The sequence below is a fragment of the Octopus bimaculoides genome, chromosome 18, assembly GCF_046866305.1.
Source record: "Octopus bimaculoides isolate indiv1 chromosome 18, ASM4686630v1, whole genome shotgun sequence".
NCBI classification, from domain to species: domain Eukaryota; kingdom Metazoa; phylum Mollusca; class Cephalopoda; order Octopoda; family Octopodidae; genus Octopus; species Octopus bimaculoides.
The window spans coordinates 11,830,807-11,850,508 of record NC_142945.1 but is presented as its reverse complement, the minus strand read 5'-3'; the positions used below and the strand labels follow the sequence as shown (position 1 = coordinate 11,850,508).

Sequence of the window (19,702 nt, the reverse complement as noted above, 5' to 3'; positions counted from 1 at the left end):
TACTACATACGTTAACAAAATTTAATTAAACATAAAAAAAAAAAAAAAAAAAAAAACCACACACACACATGAACATATAAATAAATAAAAACTAATACAAACGAACACGTATTAACAGAGAATATAGGTGATACAAACACTCCCCATACACACATGCACTTATAAAAGACACAGACACATTGAAGGACACGCATGCGTAGACACATACAATAGGAATACAAAATACAAAATGGCTGATAGTTAGCAAGGTGAGACACACATAAGAAAGAAGAAGGAAACAAAGGACCACTGATGAGGTCACAGAAGTGTGACGAAAGAACTCTGGCCGAAATAAGATTAAGATTAATGTAATATAAAGCTGAAAAAAAAAAAGAAAATTAACACCAAATATACAGTGCGTGTGTTTTTATTGGCTAAACTGGCAACATGACCATCCCCAAGTACAACAACATCTGTTTCAACACACGATTTCACATAAAAAATCTTGCAAAACAAATATATATATATATATATATACATGTATATATTATATATATAAGTTCAAAAAAAGGAAAAAGACAAAAAAACAACAACGTGAGGACGTGATACGGATAGTGTTATTAGACGCTCGGGAAAGGAAAGAGAGAGAGAGTATGACGCTTCGAGCGGAGTTCTTCGTCGGAAACAAGGAAAGTCCAAAGAAGGGAAAACGGAGGAAGAAAAAATTGTCCACGAGGTTACATTACACACACACACACACACACACACATCCTTCATGTATGTATAGTGTTGTATGGTTGTTCGGCATTGTGTATGTACATGTTTTTATCTGTCTGTTTGTCAGTCAATTAATCAGTCATTCAAACAATCAATCAAGTATAGAAGCACATCTGTGTACTGAATTAAAATTATTTATTTTCTATGTTGACTTCCACCCCTCCCCTTAATGCCATCATAATGGTGCAAACATTGTTGTGTGTGTCAATGTTCACTTTAGACTGTCCAATGGTGGCTAAGCTAGCTGAAAGTTCCAAGTCACTGTCGACAACATTCTTGGGTAAGAATACTAAATTTGTCATCTACAAAAGTATAGAGTAATCCATCAGATTAATGTAAAATCGCTTTTATTATAACTGAACATAAAAACAAACATTATCATATATATATATATATATATATATATATATATATATATATATATATATATAAATGGCAAACAGGACACAGTAGTGTGTCGATAAGCCAGCTGGAGGAGATGTCCTCCTGGGGCTAAAAGCAACAGTAACATCCACCCCTAGGGGTCAGCCACACTTAAGTGGCAATATACTACACTTTATCGTGCAGTTACTGTTAATACTTCATTTAGAGAATTAACATTGCTATATATATATATATATATATATATATATATATATATTTGGAAATGTGCTGTGCGTGAGAAGACCCGGCAAGCCAAGTCAGATCGTTGCCAGTGCCCCTGGACTGGTTCTTGTGCGGGTGGCACATGAGATGCACCATTTTGAGCGTGGCCGCTGCCAGTACCGCCTGACTGGCTCCCGTAGGATTTTCGAGCGAGATCGTTGCCAGTGCCCCTGGACTGGCTTGTGCGGGTGGCACATAAAAGACACCATTTCGAGCGTGGCCGTTTTCGTGCGGGTGACACGTAAAAGCACCCACTACACTCTCTGAGTGGTTGGTGTTAGGAAGGGCATCCAGCTGTAGAAACTCTGCCAAATTAGACTGGAGCCTGGTGTTGCCATCCGGTTTCACCAGTCCTCAGTCAAATCGTCCAACCCATGCTAGCATGGAAAGCAGACGTTAAACAATGATGATGATGATGATGATGATATATATAATGCCACAACACACACACACACACACACACACACACACTATCAGAGCATATGTATGAATATCATTGACATTTATTTAAGTCATTTTATTGGACTGCTTCAATTACATCAGTGGATTATTGAAGTAATTTGATAGTTTTGTTTGCTGTTAAGTGGTCTAGATATAATTACAACTGTCCACTACATATTAGTCAGGTATATTTACACTGCTGGCCATTAGTTAAAACAGTGTTACCCTCCTCCTCCACCTCCTGCTTTTCAGTGTCTTCTTCGTCATCATCATTGTCATCATAATCATCATTGTTATACAGGTCTCCACTATGCAACATATTCAGCTGTCACGCTCTGTTTCATCTTACGGACTTTTTACTAATCAGTTTTGTCTGCACCAATCATCTCTAGTTTCATTAGATTATACATCATCGTCATCACCATCACCATCGTTGTTTAATGTCCACTCTTTCCATGCTTGCATGGGTCGGAATTTGTTGTGGCAGAGTTTCGTCAGCTGGATGTCCTTACTGTCACCAACCTTTACCTATGACATCAACGATGCTGCTGCTGCTGCTGATGATGATGATGATGGTAGTGGTGGCTGTATGTTTCCAAGCAAGGTAGCAATATTTTCCTGCTCTTGGTCAGTCATGTTTTGCTGCCAGAGAAGACCAAGACTGGAAACAAATAATGTTGCCTGTATGACAATGACACTCGTTTCACAAACTACGAAGTAACCACAATGATCTCACTGCCAGCTCTCACAGAACTAATGCAGGAACTTTTTAATACCACTTTGTATTTGTTAGTATTCCAAGATTTTCTATCAAAGGATGCAGGCTCAAATCTCATATTTCCCTCACTTTTCATTCTTGTATCCCTACATTATTCAAATATACAGATGCATTCTGTATTTAATCCTAGCTTAACCGTCAGTTAATAATAATGTTGTAATAATGTTGTTATAATGTTATGCTGGTAGTGAAAGCTTTGTTTTGTTTCAGTGTTAAATATTAGGACAAATTAATTATTTCTGTTTACACTGACATTTTAATATTTATAATCTTTGACCTTATGATTTGTTTTTATTTATATAAGTTTTGGTTTTCATTTCAGGGTGTTTCAATGTTGTTTTGGGTTGCTAAGATGCAGGATAATCAGCAAAATCCACAGCAACATTTATCTATGAATGAAAACCCATCTGATTCTTCGGATGACGCAAGTGGCACAGAAAATCCTGATGATTTACCCCACAGCAATGTTACCGCCACTTCAATTACTATAAAAGGGGCAAGACCTAAAGTTTACTCATCTCTTTTGACGTTAAGTAAGTCCAAGTCAGCACGTTTCAGTCAGAAAACTGATGAAGGGCAAGAAAATGCTTGTCAGGAAAATGCCTCTGTAGACTTAAATTTTTCTTCCTTGACTACGTCAAGCAGCTTTCTGTCGAACCGTCATTCCATTTTACCAGATATAAAACCTTTAAATTCTATTCAAGAGAATCCTTGCAACCACGACGAACCTTTGCAAAGATGGAAAAATGCAGGAAAGGCCTTACGTAAAGCTTTATCGTCTTCAACTTCATCTTTTGCTGTGTCGTCTCCCTTAACTAGTTACGTCAATCAGACATTTCACTTTTCCACACAAACCTTGCCATTGAAAGGTAAGGGGGCAATGAGAAACAGTCGCTACCATTTGGCAAGAAGAAATTTATTGGATAATGATTCGATTGCCGTTTGTGAAACATCGAAGCTTCTAAATGATATGCCTAACCCTTCTCCTATTCTGTCTACAAATAAAATGCCCTTATTGTCAACAGTAGACTCTGCCAATGTCGATATAAACATAGATAACCAAGCAGAATTATTAAAAAATTCTGTTGCTATTTCACTGCCCAAACCAACGCCTTATACTAAACACCAAAAAGATGATAATTGTTCGAAATCTGAAAATGAAATCGACCCAAAGACTGACAGTTGCATGCTTGAACGAAGCCCTGGAATGTTTAATTTACGTGCAGATGATTGTGACCTCCCCCAAATCACAGACCATAATAACTCAAACTGCATGTTGTCTTCTTCACACACAGACTTAAACCTAAGTCGTTATCAGAAACAAATTATTTCTTACCCTCATCAGCTGAAGACTGCGTCGTCTCCTTTTACAGCCGTCACCAAAATATCAACGTCGCCCGTATGTTCCTTCGAAGACAGTTCACATAGTATTCAACCTCAGACCTTTAAGATGCTGGAGTGTAGGCTGAGCCGTCTCATAAGTAGTGATGATAAGAGCTTCTTTGAATTGTCCAGTAGTGATTCAGACATAACTGATTGTAGTTCAATATTCGAAGATGATTACATACGGAATTCTTCACATCAGCAATACCGGGGAACTGCTCAAAACGAGGAACAAGAACCTAAGAAACAGAAACGAAAATCTCAGACTTTAAGAAAGCACCGCAATGGAGAAACTGCTTGTTCGTCTGATTCCATACACGAAGGAACTAAAAATTACTTACGACAAAAGAAGAAAATGAAAGGGGGATTAGAAGGTAAAATTTGAATGTGTTTGTTGTTACCTGTATCGTTATTGAATTCTCACATTATTATTATTTTATTATTTTATTTGGTTTGGAATGTTTTTGATGTGAACTTATGTGTTGGAATATATTTTGTTGAATCCTAGAATAGTTATTGTGCTAATAAAAAACACATGTTCAGATTATATATTGATGAGGTCAGGAATAGTGCCTGAAGGACTTTGACAAGCCTAGCTGAGAGCAAGATAGAATTATGCTAGGAAACAAGAGAAGGGATTAGAACAGAACAGGTTTCTTGCTGTAGAAGAGCTATATAACTACTCACATAATAGGAAAGTGAGTGGAAGTGATCAGGCTGGAACTGGAGTGAGATAAAGCAGTAGTGAAGAGGCATCAGGTTGGATCCTCAAGGTACAAGGTGAGTAGCAGAAGTGAGTGGGGGCAGGGAAACAAGGAATGCAGGTGGGTAGAAGTAGTAAGAATGTATGGGAAAGTGAGAGGTGGTTAGAGATGGGGAATGAGTGAGTGGGTGGTGGATATAATGAAGAACAGGTGTTGGGGGATGATAAGTGAAGAAGTTAGGGGAGAGTAGGTGACAACTGTAAAAGTTGGAAAAGCTTGAAAAATGGATTTAACCCTTTAGCATTTAGATTGTTTTGTCAACTGTAATGCTTATTTATTCTCTTTCTTTTGAATTATTAATGTATTGTGGTTTTGAGATTTTTATGTGATTGTATATTTTTACAGATCTGGCTGGTTTAATCATAAAACAGGTAGAATATTTGAGCTGGATACATCTGGTTTTAATGCTAAAGAGTTAATGGATGTTGATGGATAAGGGGTGGAGATAACCAGTGATACATATAAGTTGGGGTGGGGGGAAGTGAGGCATGGGTTAGGGGTTAGACAGTTTGACTGAAAGTAGAGAGCTGTGCCAAGTTCCAGTCTGATTTGGCACGCCCTTCCTAATGCCAACCACTCCAGGAGTGTGCTTTTTACATGCCAGTTATATGACATCAGCTACAACTACAATGTCACTTGGCTTTGGCAAGACTTCTCAAGCACGGCAAATAGCCAAAGGCCTTGATCACTTGTCAACACCATATATACATATATGCTCACTATTCTATAAGACTCTTCAAATGCATATGGAACCAAAAGTACTCCTCTGTACATGCGCATGTGCATGCACACACACACACACATTCGTGCACACACACACTCAGTATAGTTGCGTTTTCTACAAATACCTAGTCATTAGTTTTATTCTTTTGAAATGAATCTACATTATTTATTCATCTTCAAACTGTAACCACTTACTCCTATGATTTTGAATTGATTTTAAGCTATATATGTTGTAATATTTAGGTTTTCTTTCTTCTTCAGAAACAGTTGAAAATGTACCCTTAATAGCCGGTGGCTGCTTAGCTGCGTTACATTCTAACGTACCCTGTTTGGGTTTGAGTCACTCGAGTGAAACTGATTCAGATGCTGCAGCAAAAACTGTGACACCTCACTGGAGGTTACGGAAACGTTCTGGAATTGTATCTAAACGACATGAAAATACAACAGAAAATAACTCAAAGGACAATGAAGAATTCAAGTTGCCGCCATTGCCTTCAAAGCAAGGGGCAAAAGGGAATTGGAGATACATGAGAAACAGTGCCCCTGTTAAGGAACGGTCTGGCAACTGTAACCCCACCGATCCTGTGTTGGGTAATTTACAGAGCTCTCGGCCGTCGCTTGTTAATTACAGCAGTTCAAGCAGCTTGGACATTTTAAATGTTTGTGATCCCGACCAAGCTCTACCTCCATCATGGAACATTGTTGATAGTTTAAACACAGAGGCAGATAAAGCCAGCAAAGCTCTGCCAACCGGGGGAGTTGCCGAAGACTTCAATAGCTGTGGCCAAGAGAAAAACACGGAAAAGTCACAGATACGAACTTGGCCTTTATTAGACGATTTATATAGTTATTCCAATGAAAACGTTTCCAGTTTAATTAATGTGGGCTGCAGTCAAAACGATGTACATTGTTCGGATGAGGATGATTATACAGGACTCAATCAAGCACATTGTGCTTGTAATAAATGCAAACCATCTACCTGGGATTTCTGGGATTTACCCCCTAGTGAGTCGACATTAATTGACATAGCAATCGATGCTGACTGCCACAGTGAAGTAAGTAATTTGATAGAATCATTCTGAAACTAATCTGCTTACTTATTGCACAGAAGTCCAGAAGTTGTTTTTTATATCTTATTGTCGCCGAGTTTTTTGGGTTTTTTTACCTATTGTCAGAAATGCTTTTTTTTACTTATTGTTCAGATTGCTTTTGTTTTTTTTAATTATTGTGCAGAAGTCCAGAAATTGATTTTTTTTTTTTTTCGTATTGTCCAGAAGTTAGTTTTTTTTTCTTCTTGCCCAGAATTTTTTTTTAATATGTTTTCTTTCTTATAGCATACATTGGAAGCAATAACGTTGTACATGCACATCTTATGCATTAATTACTTATTTCTTTATTGCTCACAAGGGGCTAAACATAGAGGGGACAGACAAAGGGATTAAGTCGATTAATTACTACATTTCTGATTTGAGAGAGTGACAAGGGAGTGTCTGTGCAGCCTGGGCAGAAGAAGTATGACAAAGTATTTTGTTTGACGTACTAGTTCACCAGCAATTCCATCATGAAGCATATATCTTTCACCAATACACACACACACATATATATATATATATATATATATATATATATATATATGTATATATACACACACATGCACGTGTGTGCATGTATACATTTATATGTACACACATGCACATGCACGTGTGTGCATGTATACATTTATATGTACACTCTAAGGTGGGGGGCCAGGCCTAGGTGCTCTTCAGCGGAGATTTATTGTGCATTCAAACTGTAGGGGGGTGGGGGTAAGTAAAAGCCATTCTGTGTCCTGTCACTGGAAAACACTGTGTGATCTTCATAGTCTAGTTTACTTAGCTGTGGATTTTTGTTTTTATTGTCCAGTTTGGACAGAAGAGTAGTGAATTGATTCCTTACAGGGAATCTGAAATTAGTTGAGGGGAGGTATTTTCAGACGGCAGACTTAGTCCCTAATGCATGCTGCTGAGTTGGACTCCAGTAAAAATACCCTGGGACAAGGCAGTGGTGTGAAATCATGTGAAGGATTAACCCTTTTGTTACCCTATTTCTGTTGAGATGCTGTGTTTCTTTCAATTAATTTTAAATATAACAAAAAATTTAGTAAAATAACTTGGTTATCATTAAGCTCGTGTTTGCACAATAAACTGTGACGAAGCTTTGGTGGAAGATTTTAATTCAGAACTTATGAAAGCAAGACATTTGTACTGCAGAGCCAGAGGCAGTTTCAGCCAGATTGGTATCGAAAAGATTAAGTATGATGAGGAGTTTATAATTCACTTGGTGAAGCCATTTTGTCAAGTTTGCTGTACTGTCATTGAATCTTCTTGTAAGCCTAGAAAATGTCACAGTAAACCTCCTCTTTTAGGGATTCTCTCACTCTCACAACAAGACTAGTTGATGGATTGAAGTATTCAAATCATCCAGTGTGATATTAAATCTAAAACTAAGGCAAGAAGTCTTATGGTCTATCTCAGGGCTCAGTATCAGCTTGAACCAAGTACAGCAGTAGTTGCAAAGATTCACCTACTACACTTCTTGTAATAAACTTTTGCTTCAGCCAACTAAATGTTTTATTCAATCATTTAATTATTTATTTATTTATTTTATATATATATATATATATATATATATTTTTTTTTCCTTTATATTCTTGGGAATAGAAATTTCCCTTATGAATTTTTTTTACACACTGGCTTCCTGATAAAATTCTTGGAAAAGATTTTTATCCTTTTTTGAATTTATTAATCAAATATATTAATTTTTTCCTGTATTAATTGTACCTGTTGTGGGTTTTTTTCCCGTTGCAGTCTGATACGCATTCAGATCTCGAGAGAGACTCCGACAGTGCCGATGCTGATGACGAGTTTGAGTGTGACTGCATCCATTGTTTACAGATGAGGGAAGTACTCGGTCACCGACACAACTCTGAGGGAGCAAGCTTTGACAGAGGTGATTCTGATCTCACAACTACAACAGCAGCAATCGTTGCCAACAGCAGCTCACTGCCCTACACTATGTCCACTTCATCGTCGCTCCAGTTTGCTACGAGACTGTCAACACCTTTAAACCAAGACCATAATCACTGGTAAATTTGTCACTTTCCCTATTTTTCATCTTTGTTTCATAGCATAGCTACTTCATAGGATTGACTTACTGTGTCACATAGGTGGTTATATGTCATCATCAAGGACGGATGGATAAAAATGTTTCATAGGTGCAGGAGTGACTATATGGTAAGAAGCTTGCTTTCCAGCCACATCATACTGGGTTCAGTCCCACTGTGTGGCACCGGCTTGGCAAAAGAAACCAATAGAATAAGTACTAGCCTTACAAAGAATAAGCCCTGGGGTCGATTTGTTTGACTAAAAGGCACCAACATCAGTTGTCAAGCAATGGTGGGGAGACGAACATAGACACACAAATACATACATACATACACACACAAATACACGTGCACACACACACATATACATATACGATGGGCTTCTTACAGTTTCCATCTGCCAAATCCACTTTGAAGGCTTTGGTCGGCCCGAGGTTATAGTAGAAGACATTTGCCCAAGGTGCCATGCAGTGGGACTGAACCTGGAACCATGCGGTTAGGAAGTGAGCTTCTTACCACACAGCCACTCCTGCGCTTCACTCAGTCTTCACCATGCATTTATTTTTCTCAGATACTTGATTTTTCTTTCTAATCAATATCGTTATATTGAATACAGTTCATGAATATATTAATTTAACAAAAAAAAAAATTTACTTGTTGAATATTGAAATTTAAAACAGGTTGATTCAGTTAAATCTTTTGTGTTGTTGACATTAATTTCAACTTGAGAAAAAAAAAAAAGAAAAAAAAACTATTGATGTTATTTCAATATGAATTTCAGGTCAACTGCATTGTCAGAAGATAGTCAGTTAGACATTGCTGAACTGAATCCCTTAGACTTATTGTTAATGCGTCAAGATGCACGGAGGGATATGTTGGAACTGATGTTTCAGGTAAGAAAAATTGTTTAATATAATTCCTAAACCTCTGGACTGTATGTCTACAAAAGATATTATGGGACAAAAGCAAAACCACCTAGTATACAACAAATTTTAGAACTCAACATATCTAATAGCTTATATTTACAGTTCAAGATTTGTTGTTACTTCCTACATATTTGGCTGGCTACCTCTGTGTTCAAGAATCATTATTATCATTAAATCGTCCAACCCATGCTAGCATGGAAAGCGGACGTTAAACGATGATGATGATGATGTAGCCATGTTTGTTCTTCTTCACATGACCTATTCTCTCAGAATATTAACGGCCATCTGTGTATTAACACATTAAATCAGGGTCCTGTCCCATTCTTTAACATTAGTGAGAGAACAACAATGATTTATCATAGTCTTTTAATCTTCTATCCTCTTCCATACGAGGATTAAACATGTTAATCAACCATGAACTCATCTTGCCCCCCCCTTTTTTTTTTGTTTAATTACTTCTTCTAAAGTTACTTTGTGTTTTTCTCTTTAACAGAATGTTATTTTGCAGATGCTGGCTGTCCATCCAGATTTACTCAATGACCAAGCCCCACCCCCTGCTCCTCTGACCCTCATCGAAAACTTGCAGACTGTCGTTGTGACACAGGAAGATGTCAGTAAGTCTGTCATTATTACAAATTAAGCAAAAAAAAGATACCAGTAATTTACTGTTATTAGTGGCACTTGTGGGTTTTATGATTGTAACATATCTCTTTTATCTTTCTTGGAAATGAACGACACTCGTTTACAACTATCATGTGATGCCATGACAAAGAGACAGAAACATGTATGTACGTATGTACGCACTCACACCCGTACACATATACATACATATGTAGATGGCGTTAGGAAGGGCATCCAGCCGTAGAAATCATGCCAAATCAGACTGGAACCTGGTACAGCTCTCCAGCTTACCAGTTCCAGTCAAACCGTTTAACTCATGCCAGCATGGAAATCAGACGTTAAATGATGATGATGATGATATATATATACGATGGGATTCTTTCAGTTTCTTATTTCTTTATTGCCCACAAGGGGCTAAACACAGAGGGGACAAACAAAGGGATTAATTCGATTAATTAACTGGTACTTAATTTATCAACCCCCGAAAGGATGAAAGGCAAAGTCGACCTCAGCGGAATTTGAACTCAGAATGTAACGGCAGACGAAATACCGCTAAGCATTTCGCCCGGCGTGCTAACGATTCTGCCAGCTCGCCGCCGGAATTCTTTCAGTTTCTGCCTACCAAATCCATTCACAAGGCTTTTGTTGGCCCAGGGGCGTAGTATAAGACACTTGCCGAAAGTGCCATGCTGTGATTGCCCAAAACCATGTGTTTAGGAAGCAAACATACCTGCGTCTGTCTTAATCGTAAATATCCTCTAGTTTTCCCATTCTTCATTACATCTCGTAAGTTATTCTTTTACTAGTTTCAGTCATTAGACCGCGACCATGATGGAACACTGCTTTTGATGATATTTAGTCATTTTATAATTAACCTAATTACTCGTCTCGCTTATTTTATCAAATGATTAAATTCACCCGAGTTGTCCTTTCAGTGAGTTACTTCCCTTCGATCGACTTGCAAACCACACTGAGAGAGGGGAGTGAGAGGAGACTTAAACGCGTATTGTCTGTCATTTCTGTCACCTTTTGTAAATAATTGAAACTCTCACTTTTCTGCGGATCGTCATATTTTAGCTATGGTGGCATAAGGGTAAAAGACTTAATTGTCGCCTGGTTTAACATCACCACCTGGCCTATAAGTCGTTTTAGCAGAGTCCACAGTGTAGCAGAAGACTAGTTCTCTAGTTTGATGATATCGAAATTTCTCTTCTTTGTCTCTCCAGTTTTAGTGACCACAACAAAGATCTATGGAAGTTAGGCTTCTCTCCTTGACTAAACTATTAAAAAAATAAGCTATATAGTAGATACAAATATAATAATATAAACAAATCAAAATCGCTGACGTGGCTGATGACAGTACCTGATTGGCACTCGTGCCAGTGGAACGTTAAAAGCACATCCGAGTGTGATCGTTGCCAGGGCCGCGGATTGGCTCCTGTGCCGGTGACACGGGAAAAGCACCATATGAGTGTGATTGTTGCTAGCGTCGCTTTGCTGGCACATGTGCCGGTTGCACGTGAAAAACAACATTCGAGCGTGGTCGTTTCCAGTGTCGCCGGACTGGCTCCCGTGTAGGTAGCACGTAAAAACACCTTTATCTTTTGAGCGTTGTCGTTGCTAGAACCGCCTGACTGGCCCTCGTGCCGGTGGCACGTAAAAAACACCCACTACACCCTCGGAGTGGTTGGCGTTAAGGAAGGGCATCCAGCTGTAGAAATTTTGCCAGATAAGATTGAGCTTGGTGCAGCCTCTGGCTCACCAGTCCTCAGTCAAACCGTCCAACCCATGCCAGCATGGAAAGTGGACGTTAAACGACGATGACGATGATGATGATGATGCAGCTAGATTTATCTAGCTGGACTGCATTTTCAACTGTACATATGTAAAGAACTGAAACTATCTAGACTTTATCTATAAAAACGTTGTTTGTCTGTGTTACTAAATGTCATTTTAATTTTTCTTAACCTATAACATTTTGGCGGGAGGTGAAGAGCATAAATGTTGTTACCACCTTTGAAGGAACTTTCTCCTTTGGCCATCACAGTGGATGTCACATTTTAAAAAATTGCTTGGTGGTAAGAAAAAAATATCCTTCATCACTATATAAGAAGTTCACACAAACATCACACGCACACATACATATTCAGTAATCCCTCAACCATCACGGGTGTTACGTTCCAACCCCCCTCCCCTGCGATAGGTGAAAATCCACAAAGTAGAAACAGTATTGAAGGCGGTGAGCTGGCAGAAACATTAGCACACCGGGCGAAATGCTTAAAAGTATTTCGTCTGCTGTTACATTCTGAGTTCAAATTCCGCCGAGGTCGACTTTGCCTTTCATCCTTTCAGGGTCGATAAATTAAGTACCAGTTACGCACTGGAGTCGATGTAATCAACTTAATCCCTTTGTCTGTCCTTGTTTGTCCCCTCTATGTTTAGCCCCTTGCAAGCAATAAAAAAACAAGAAACAGTACTGTACTGTATATTTTTTGTTATTATTTTTATAATTTGTATATATTTTTTTATTATTATTTTTATATATTGTGGTAAATACCGCAAACCATTTTATTCAAATCTCTAACAATTTTGCTAACTTAACGATGAACATCACACTTACCTTTCAAATTCAGGCACAAGGCCAAAAATTTGTGGAGTGATGTTGGTTAAATTGACTCCATTATTTACTGGCATTTTATTTTATTGACCCTGGAACAACAAATAACAAAGCTGACTTTGGTGTAATTTGAACTCAGAACACACAACTAAATACCACTAATGATTGTATCAATGCGCTGAATAATTCTTTTCTACTCTAGGCACAAGGCCCGAAATTTTGGGGGAGGGGGCTAGTCGATTAGATCGACCCAGTATGCAACTGGTACTTAATTTATCAACCCTAAAAGGATAAAAAGCAAGGTCAACCTCAGTGGAATTTGTACTCAGAACGTAAAGACAGACAAAATACCACTAAGCATTTCGCCCGGCATGCTAACATTTCTATCAGCCCACCACCTTAATGCACTGATTAATCTGACAACAACGTTGCCAGTAATTATTAGGAATTATCCACCTCAAAGTCCTGGACAATAGGAGATATAACCTTTATACATCATTAGATGATAAATTTTGTATTCTTAACTTAAATACCCTCTGATAAGATGTGTCAAAACTGATAAAAGCCAACTCGGTCAGTATCACAATACCTTAGTTGTTTGGCTTGTACAAACTCTTTCTAATTCCAGAATTATTTTGGAGCAATTCTAGATTTGTATTCTTGTACAAATGATAATTATAAATGTGTTATTTTTTATGTGTATAATCTACATTTTTGTGTTTTAGTCTTCTGGAGGCTGGCGAAGACTTTGGCTTGTTGGACAAAATGCTTTTAGTGTGTGGCATTTCTTCTTGTACTTTATGTTCTGAGTTCAAATCCAACCAGGATCAACTTTGCTTTTCATCATTTCAGAGTCGATAAAATAAAGTACCAGTTATATACGGAGTAGCGGGGGGGGGGGGGGGTTTAGTATCAAATGACATTGATGGCTAGGTATGACAAGCCAGATCTGGCCAGTTTGAACATAAAACAGGTAGGATACTTCAACTGAATATGACCAGTTTAAATGTTAAAAGGTTAAGACAATAAAGTATGAGTTGAAAGAGGTTTGACTGTTATTTCTAACAGGTTGGGTTAGCATGTAGAGGTTCCCTTGTTAGTTTGCCAGAACATGAATTGGATCTTGTTGGTACCAAGTAGAAGTCAGTACTTATGGATGGATTCATCTCCTTTGATCCTGAATAATCTAATGGTAGAGGGTTCGAAAATGTCTGGGTTATAATTTTGTTCATATGAATATGCCTAATCTATTGTGTGTAGTTATCTAACCGAGAGTTATTTTCATTTCAAGATGAAGAAGCCAGCTGTCCAATCTGTTTATGTCCATGGGAATTAGAAGAGAAAATGGCTAAACTACCATGTCAACATCTCTTCCACATGTTATGTATTCGGGCATGGCTTATAAAGGTAAGCATTATACAAGTAATTTTCCTCTTGTTCAGATTTAATCTCAGACTGATAAAATACATTGATTTCTATTTTCATTTTATCAATGTCTTAAGGTACTTCATTTATGAGTGTTGTTAAATACCAATACTGTATGTCTTTAAAGAGACCTTCCCTGGATGAAATACTAGTCAGGAAGCATTTAACAACACACATATATCAAGATTGTGACATTGATAACGTTTGTTATGCTTCTAATTCAAATTTTGAGTTTTGTTTTACTTGTGTAGCACAGTTTCACATCAGGAGATAGATTTTACACTATCTGTATATACTTGAGGCCAGGAATTTGAATTCGACTCAAGGTCAAATTAAGTATGTATGTATGTGGCACCAGTTAGCTGAAATAAAAACAAAATATTGATGTGTCATTCCCATTTGCCTCCAAGGTGGTTCATTTCAACTGGTTTTGAAGTATACAATGTGTGTTTTTTAAACATTGTAATCTTTAAAGAGACCTTCCGTGGACGAAATACTGCAGTCAAGAAGCATTTAACAACCCACATACATCAAGATTGTGACATTGATAATGTCAATACAGAGCTGCTTCTAACTCAAATTTTGAGTTTTGTTTTACTTGTGTAGCACAGTTGCACATCAGGAGATAGATTTTATGCTATCTGTATATACTTGGGGCCAGCAGTTTGAATTTGTCTAGAGTTCAAATCAAATATATGATGAGCTGAAATAACTGAAATATCAATGTCTGTAGTTCTCATTCACCTCAGCAGCAGTTCGTTTTGCCTGCCTTTGAAGTATACAATGTGTGATTTTTAACATTGTATGTCTTTAACCCTTTAGTGTTTAAACCGGCCATATCCGCCCCAATATATTCTACATGTTTCATATTCAAACGGGCTATATCTAGCCTCTCACACCTAACCTACATTGACATTCTAAAAATAAACAATCACATCATTGAAACATCAAAGCTGTAAGATAATGCATGATTAATTCAAAGCAATTTGAGTGAAAAAGTATTACATTTAACAGAGTAATCTGAACACTAAAGCGTTAAAGGGACCTTCCCTGGACAAAATACTGCAATCATGAAGCGTTTAATAGCACGCACGAACCAAAGTCTGTGACCTCAATAATATTCAGGTTATTAGAGCTACTTCTGATTCAGAATTTAAATTTTCTTTTATTTGTACAACAATGTTGCACAATAGCAGATAGATTATATGCTATATGTATATGTTTGAGGTCGACAATTTGAATTCAACTCAAGGTCAAATCGGGTATGTGGCACCAACGAGCTGAAACAAAAAATATTAATAGGTCATTCGTCTCAAAAGCAGTTTGTTTCACCTGGCTTCAAAGTATACAATCCGTGTTTTTTAACACTATGTTTTTAACCCTTTAACATTCAGATTATTGTTTTAAATTAAATCATTCATTATCTTTTAGCTTTGAGATTTTGACGAGGTAACTGTTAATTTAGAGAATGATATTGTGGGGTTGGAGTGAGGGGGCCAGAGCTGGCTAGTTTGAATATAAAACAGCTGGGATATTTTGGCTAGATATGACCAGTTCAAATGCTAAAGGGCTAAAGGGACTTACCCCTGGATGAAATACTGCAGTCAGAAAGTATTTAACAACACACATTATGTGACATTGATAATGTTTACATTATAGTACTGCTTCTAACTTAAAATTTCAATTTTATTTTTAATGTAACAAATTGAATAAAGCCAATTATTATTTATGTTGTTGTTGTTTTTAAAGAGCTGTGAAGCTTTTTCTTCTTCCATATTTAGTTTTCCAAACTAAAGATAATTGTCTCTCACAAATACATAAAATATTCAGGTTGGAACCCTATGCTGTTGTATAATGGTTGTAAACAATGGTTGTATGAGACATGGTGTGGGGTTGTAGGCTGGCTGATAGAATAGAAGGTATTCATATGTAGTAGATGCATAGAGAAGTTGGTGGCACTAAGAGCAATCCCATGAAATGAATTCTTTTGCCCTCTCTCTCTTTCTCACTCTCTCTCTCCTCTCTCTTTCTCTCCCTCTAGTCATGTTTGTACATATGTATGTATCTATGTATGTATGTCTCTCTCTTGCTTTCTATATGTATATTTTTGTATGCATGCTTGTGTGCATGTGTGTGTGTGTTTGCCTGCCTGCCTGCCTCCAGTGCCAAAAAGTACTGTCACCCAAACAGGCTGCATGTCTGGTCAGCCATGCCAAATCATCGGTGTCTAAACAACCATGCCCGACTGTTCCATTCCAACTATTTTGTATGTAGGTAGAATATATGACCAGTTGGTCACCAGTGAAGAATCTTAATCTCACAGACATTTTGTTCACTAACAAGAAGATAAAACGTAACATATATCCTTTTATTCTTTTACTTGTTTCAGTCATTTGACTGTGGCCATGCTGAAGCACTGCCTTTAGTCGAACAAATCTACCCCAGGACTTATTCTTTGTAAGCCTGGTACTTATTCTAGCGGCCTCATTTGCCAAACCACTAACTTACGGGGACGTAAACACACCAACATCGGTTGGGGGGAAATCACAGATATACAAATATATATACAACAGGCTTCTTTCAGTTTTCATCTACCAAATCCACTCACAAGGCTATAGTAGAAGACACTTGCCTGTGATGCCACGCAGTGGGACTGAGCCTGGAATCATGTGATTGGGAAGAAAACTTCTTACCACACAGCCATGCCTGTGCCTACATTCTTTTATTCTTTTAGTTGTTTCAGTTATTTGACTGGCCATGCTAGAGCATTGCCTTTATATATATATATATATATATATCTTTAAATTTTAGATTTTAGAATATTTTACCTTTTTTTTATATATAAAATTTTTTAGATATTTTACCATTTTATGTTATCAAAAAAATTATAATTTGTTTTTCATGCTCAATAAATATATGAAATTGTGAAAGTAACTAAATCCTGTCTATTTTCTTCTCTTTCTAGTCTGGTACGTGCCCTGTCTGTCGCCATGTATTATAGCCTCCCATAAACCCTTCATTGTTTTTTTTTTTAATCCCCTCTCCCCGCCGTTTTTTTTTTTCTGATGTTTTAATCATCAACCAAATTAAACTCGTTAATGAGTTACATCTACCATGAACCTGTTAAATCTTTTAAGAATATTCAGAGGAGAATAATCAACTTGAATGCTGTGGCAGTTTTTACACCTTTACCTATTTGTTACTGTTGGATTATAAAATACGAATTTGATCCATGTTATTATTATTATTATATTCTAAGCTCATAACACGGCTACTGCCATATTGACACTGTAGCCATGACATCAACCAGCCACATGGAAGATGAACTTCACTGAAGGGGGTCTCAAAGACTGACTTTACTATATTGTTCCCCCATCTCAGCAATGTTTGTCTATTCCTTTTTACTACGGACTGCTTAAGTCATTTTTTTTTTTGTTTTTCAATTTATTTATTTATTTATTTATTTTGAAAAAAAAAAAAGAAAACTTTTCGGTTACTCTTCTCGGTGCTCTAGCTGTCAATATTTTACTAAACCGAGAGAGAGAGAGAAAAATCCTGAGTCTATTGCTGCATATTTATTTCATTGCTTCTTTGTTTTCAGTGCAACTGTTTAAACACAAGTCCACCAAGCTGCTAAATCTTTTTTGTCTATATATATGTATCACTCAATCTTCACACACATATGTACAGACATACATATATATATACATGTGTATACTAGCACACTCACATATATAGTTTATTTAAAAAAGACTTTGTTCTATATATCTGTTCTTCAGAAGCCCTTATCTATCTCACTGAGGTATCAGAACATATTTAGACAAATTCGTCTGTCAGTTTTGATTCCCAGTTAGTGCCAATTAAATTTGCTTATACTGATAAATGCCTTGTTCACCCCCTCTCCTTGCCCTGACCCTCGCCTGCAACAAACACCAACAAACTTGTGGTCTGTTGCCAAAATCAGAGATCGATATGTTTCTAGTTCTTCAAGCTCGGTGAGTCAGCAGGAAAATAATATAGTGCACCAGGTTAAACACATAAATGGTGGCGTTTAGCTGCGTCCTTTTACGTTCTGAAATCGTATCCCACCTTCATCAGTGTCTCTTCTATTTTCCTAGACTTAATCGAATATATAACAGTTAATGTACTGGAGAATTTGAGTCGACTGTATTCACTTCCCAACAAATATTGACCCTTGTGCCTGAAGTGAAATAGCTGCTTCTTTCAACTGATTAGACTTTTTGTATACAAAACTATATATATATATACATATATATATATATATATATATATATGTATATATTAATTATTATTAGTCAGCAGAAGTTACAGAACCCTTGGGTCACTCTGCCAATTAATGATACATAAAAAATATACATACTCATGTTTTAAATTCTGTTTTCCTGTTTGTATCACCAAACTTATGCATACACACACACACGTGTATGTATGTATGTATATATATATATATATATAATGTAATTAGAGGATATGTTAACCTCGTGAAGGGATGGTTGCATCCAAGGAAATGTTGGTTCCATACCTACTATTGTTGGAGAATGAAATTCCCTTAAAACAATAGGTATATATTAAGCATATAGTTCATATCCAGTTAAAAAAAGAAAAAGAAAATGGAGGTAAGGAAGTTAGCAATTATTTATTATTAACAAATTGGTCATCTTCGCTTCTTACAGCCGTTTCAATGAATACTCAATAATTTAATTATAAATTTGTACATTGAATTTGCATTTATATGACATGAGCATAATTTCATCAGAGAAAAAAATAATGTACCTTGAGATCTTATATGTGGACCTGTCTGTTCATTTCAGCAGACTAACATATCAAGGCACATCTGTTTTCTCTGATGAAATTATGCTCATGTCACATAAATGCAAATTTAATGTACAAATTTGTAATTAGATTATTGAGTATTAATTGAAACGGCCATAAGAAGCAAAGATGTTAATTTGCTAATAATAAATAATTGTTAACTTCCTTATCTCCATTTTCTTTTCTTCTTTTAACTATATATATAAATATATATATATATATATATATATATATATATATATATATATATATATATATATATATAATATTGCTTCAAGTACTAGCCTCTTTTCAGTTCAGGCTCTGCAACTTAAAACTGTCTTCTGTGCAGTAGTTACTAATGCTGTATAACTGCAGTGCATCTTCAGTGAATCCAATATTTCACAAACTGCAGTGTGTGTACTATTTTCACAAATACACCCTCTTCATTCTGTAATATTTACATATGTGCATCACATGCACTGTAAGCAGTATTTACCTCTGTGCATCGTCTGCAACATTCACTCGTGTGCACCATCTGTAATAGTCAGTTATGTGCATCATCTTCAACATCTCTTGTATGCTGTTTGTGCAATACCTGCAGTACAATACGTGTGTGCAGCCTCCAAATCATATGCAATATTTACATGCAATATCCGTGCACTCGGT

At 36.8% G+C, this 19,702-nt stretch overlaps 1 protein-coding gene across 3 annotated transcripts in view; it reads left to right on the top strand.

The window, feature by feature from the left end:
* Positions 1–17,706, top strand: part of LOC106880799 (uncharacterized) — a 29,397-nt gene extending 11,691 nt beyond the window's left edge. For all 3 annotated transcript variants that reach the window (XM_089365749.1, XM_014930916.3, XM_089365750.1), the window contains 7 exons: positions 2,943–4,377; positions 5,752–6,545; positions 8,337–8,614; positions 9,414–9,525; positions 10,052–10,172; positions 14,088–14,203; positions 17,187–17,706. In XM_089365749.1, the coding sequence (XP_089221875.1) occupies positions 2,952–4,377; positions 5,752–6,545; positions 8,337–8,614; positions 9,414–9,525; positions 10,052–10,172; positions 14,088–14,203; positions 17,187–17,222 (2,883 nt within the window). In that variant the 5' untranslated portion in view covers positions 2,943–2,951 and the 3' untranslated portion in view covers positions 17,223–17,706. The remainder of the gene's footprint in view (positions 1–2,942; positions 4,378–5,751; positions 6,546–8,336; positions 8,615–9,413; positions 9,526–10,051; positions 10,173–14,087; positions 14,204–17,186) is intronic.
* Positions 17,707–19,702: the final 1,996 nt, after the last annotated feature.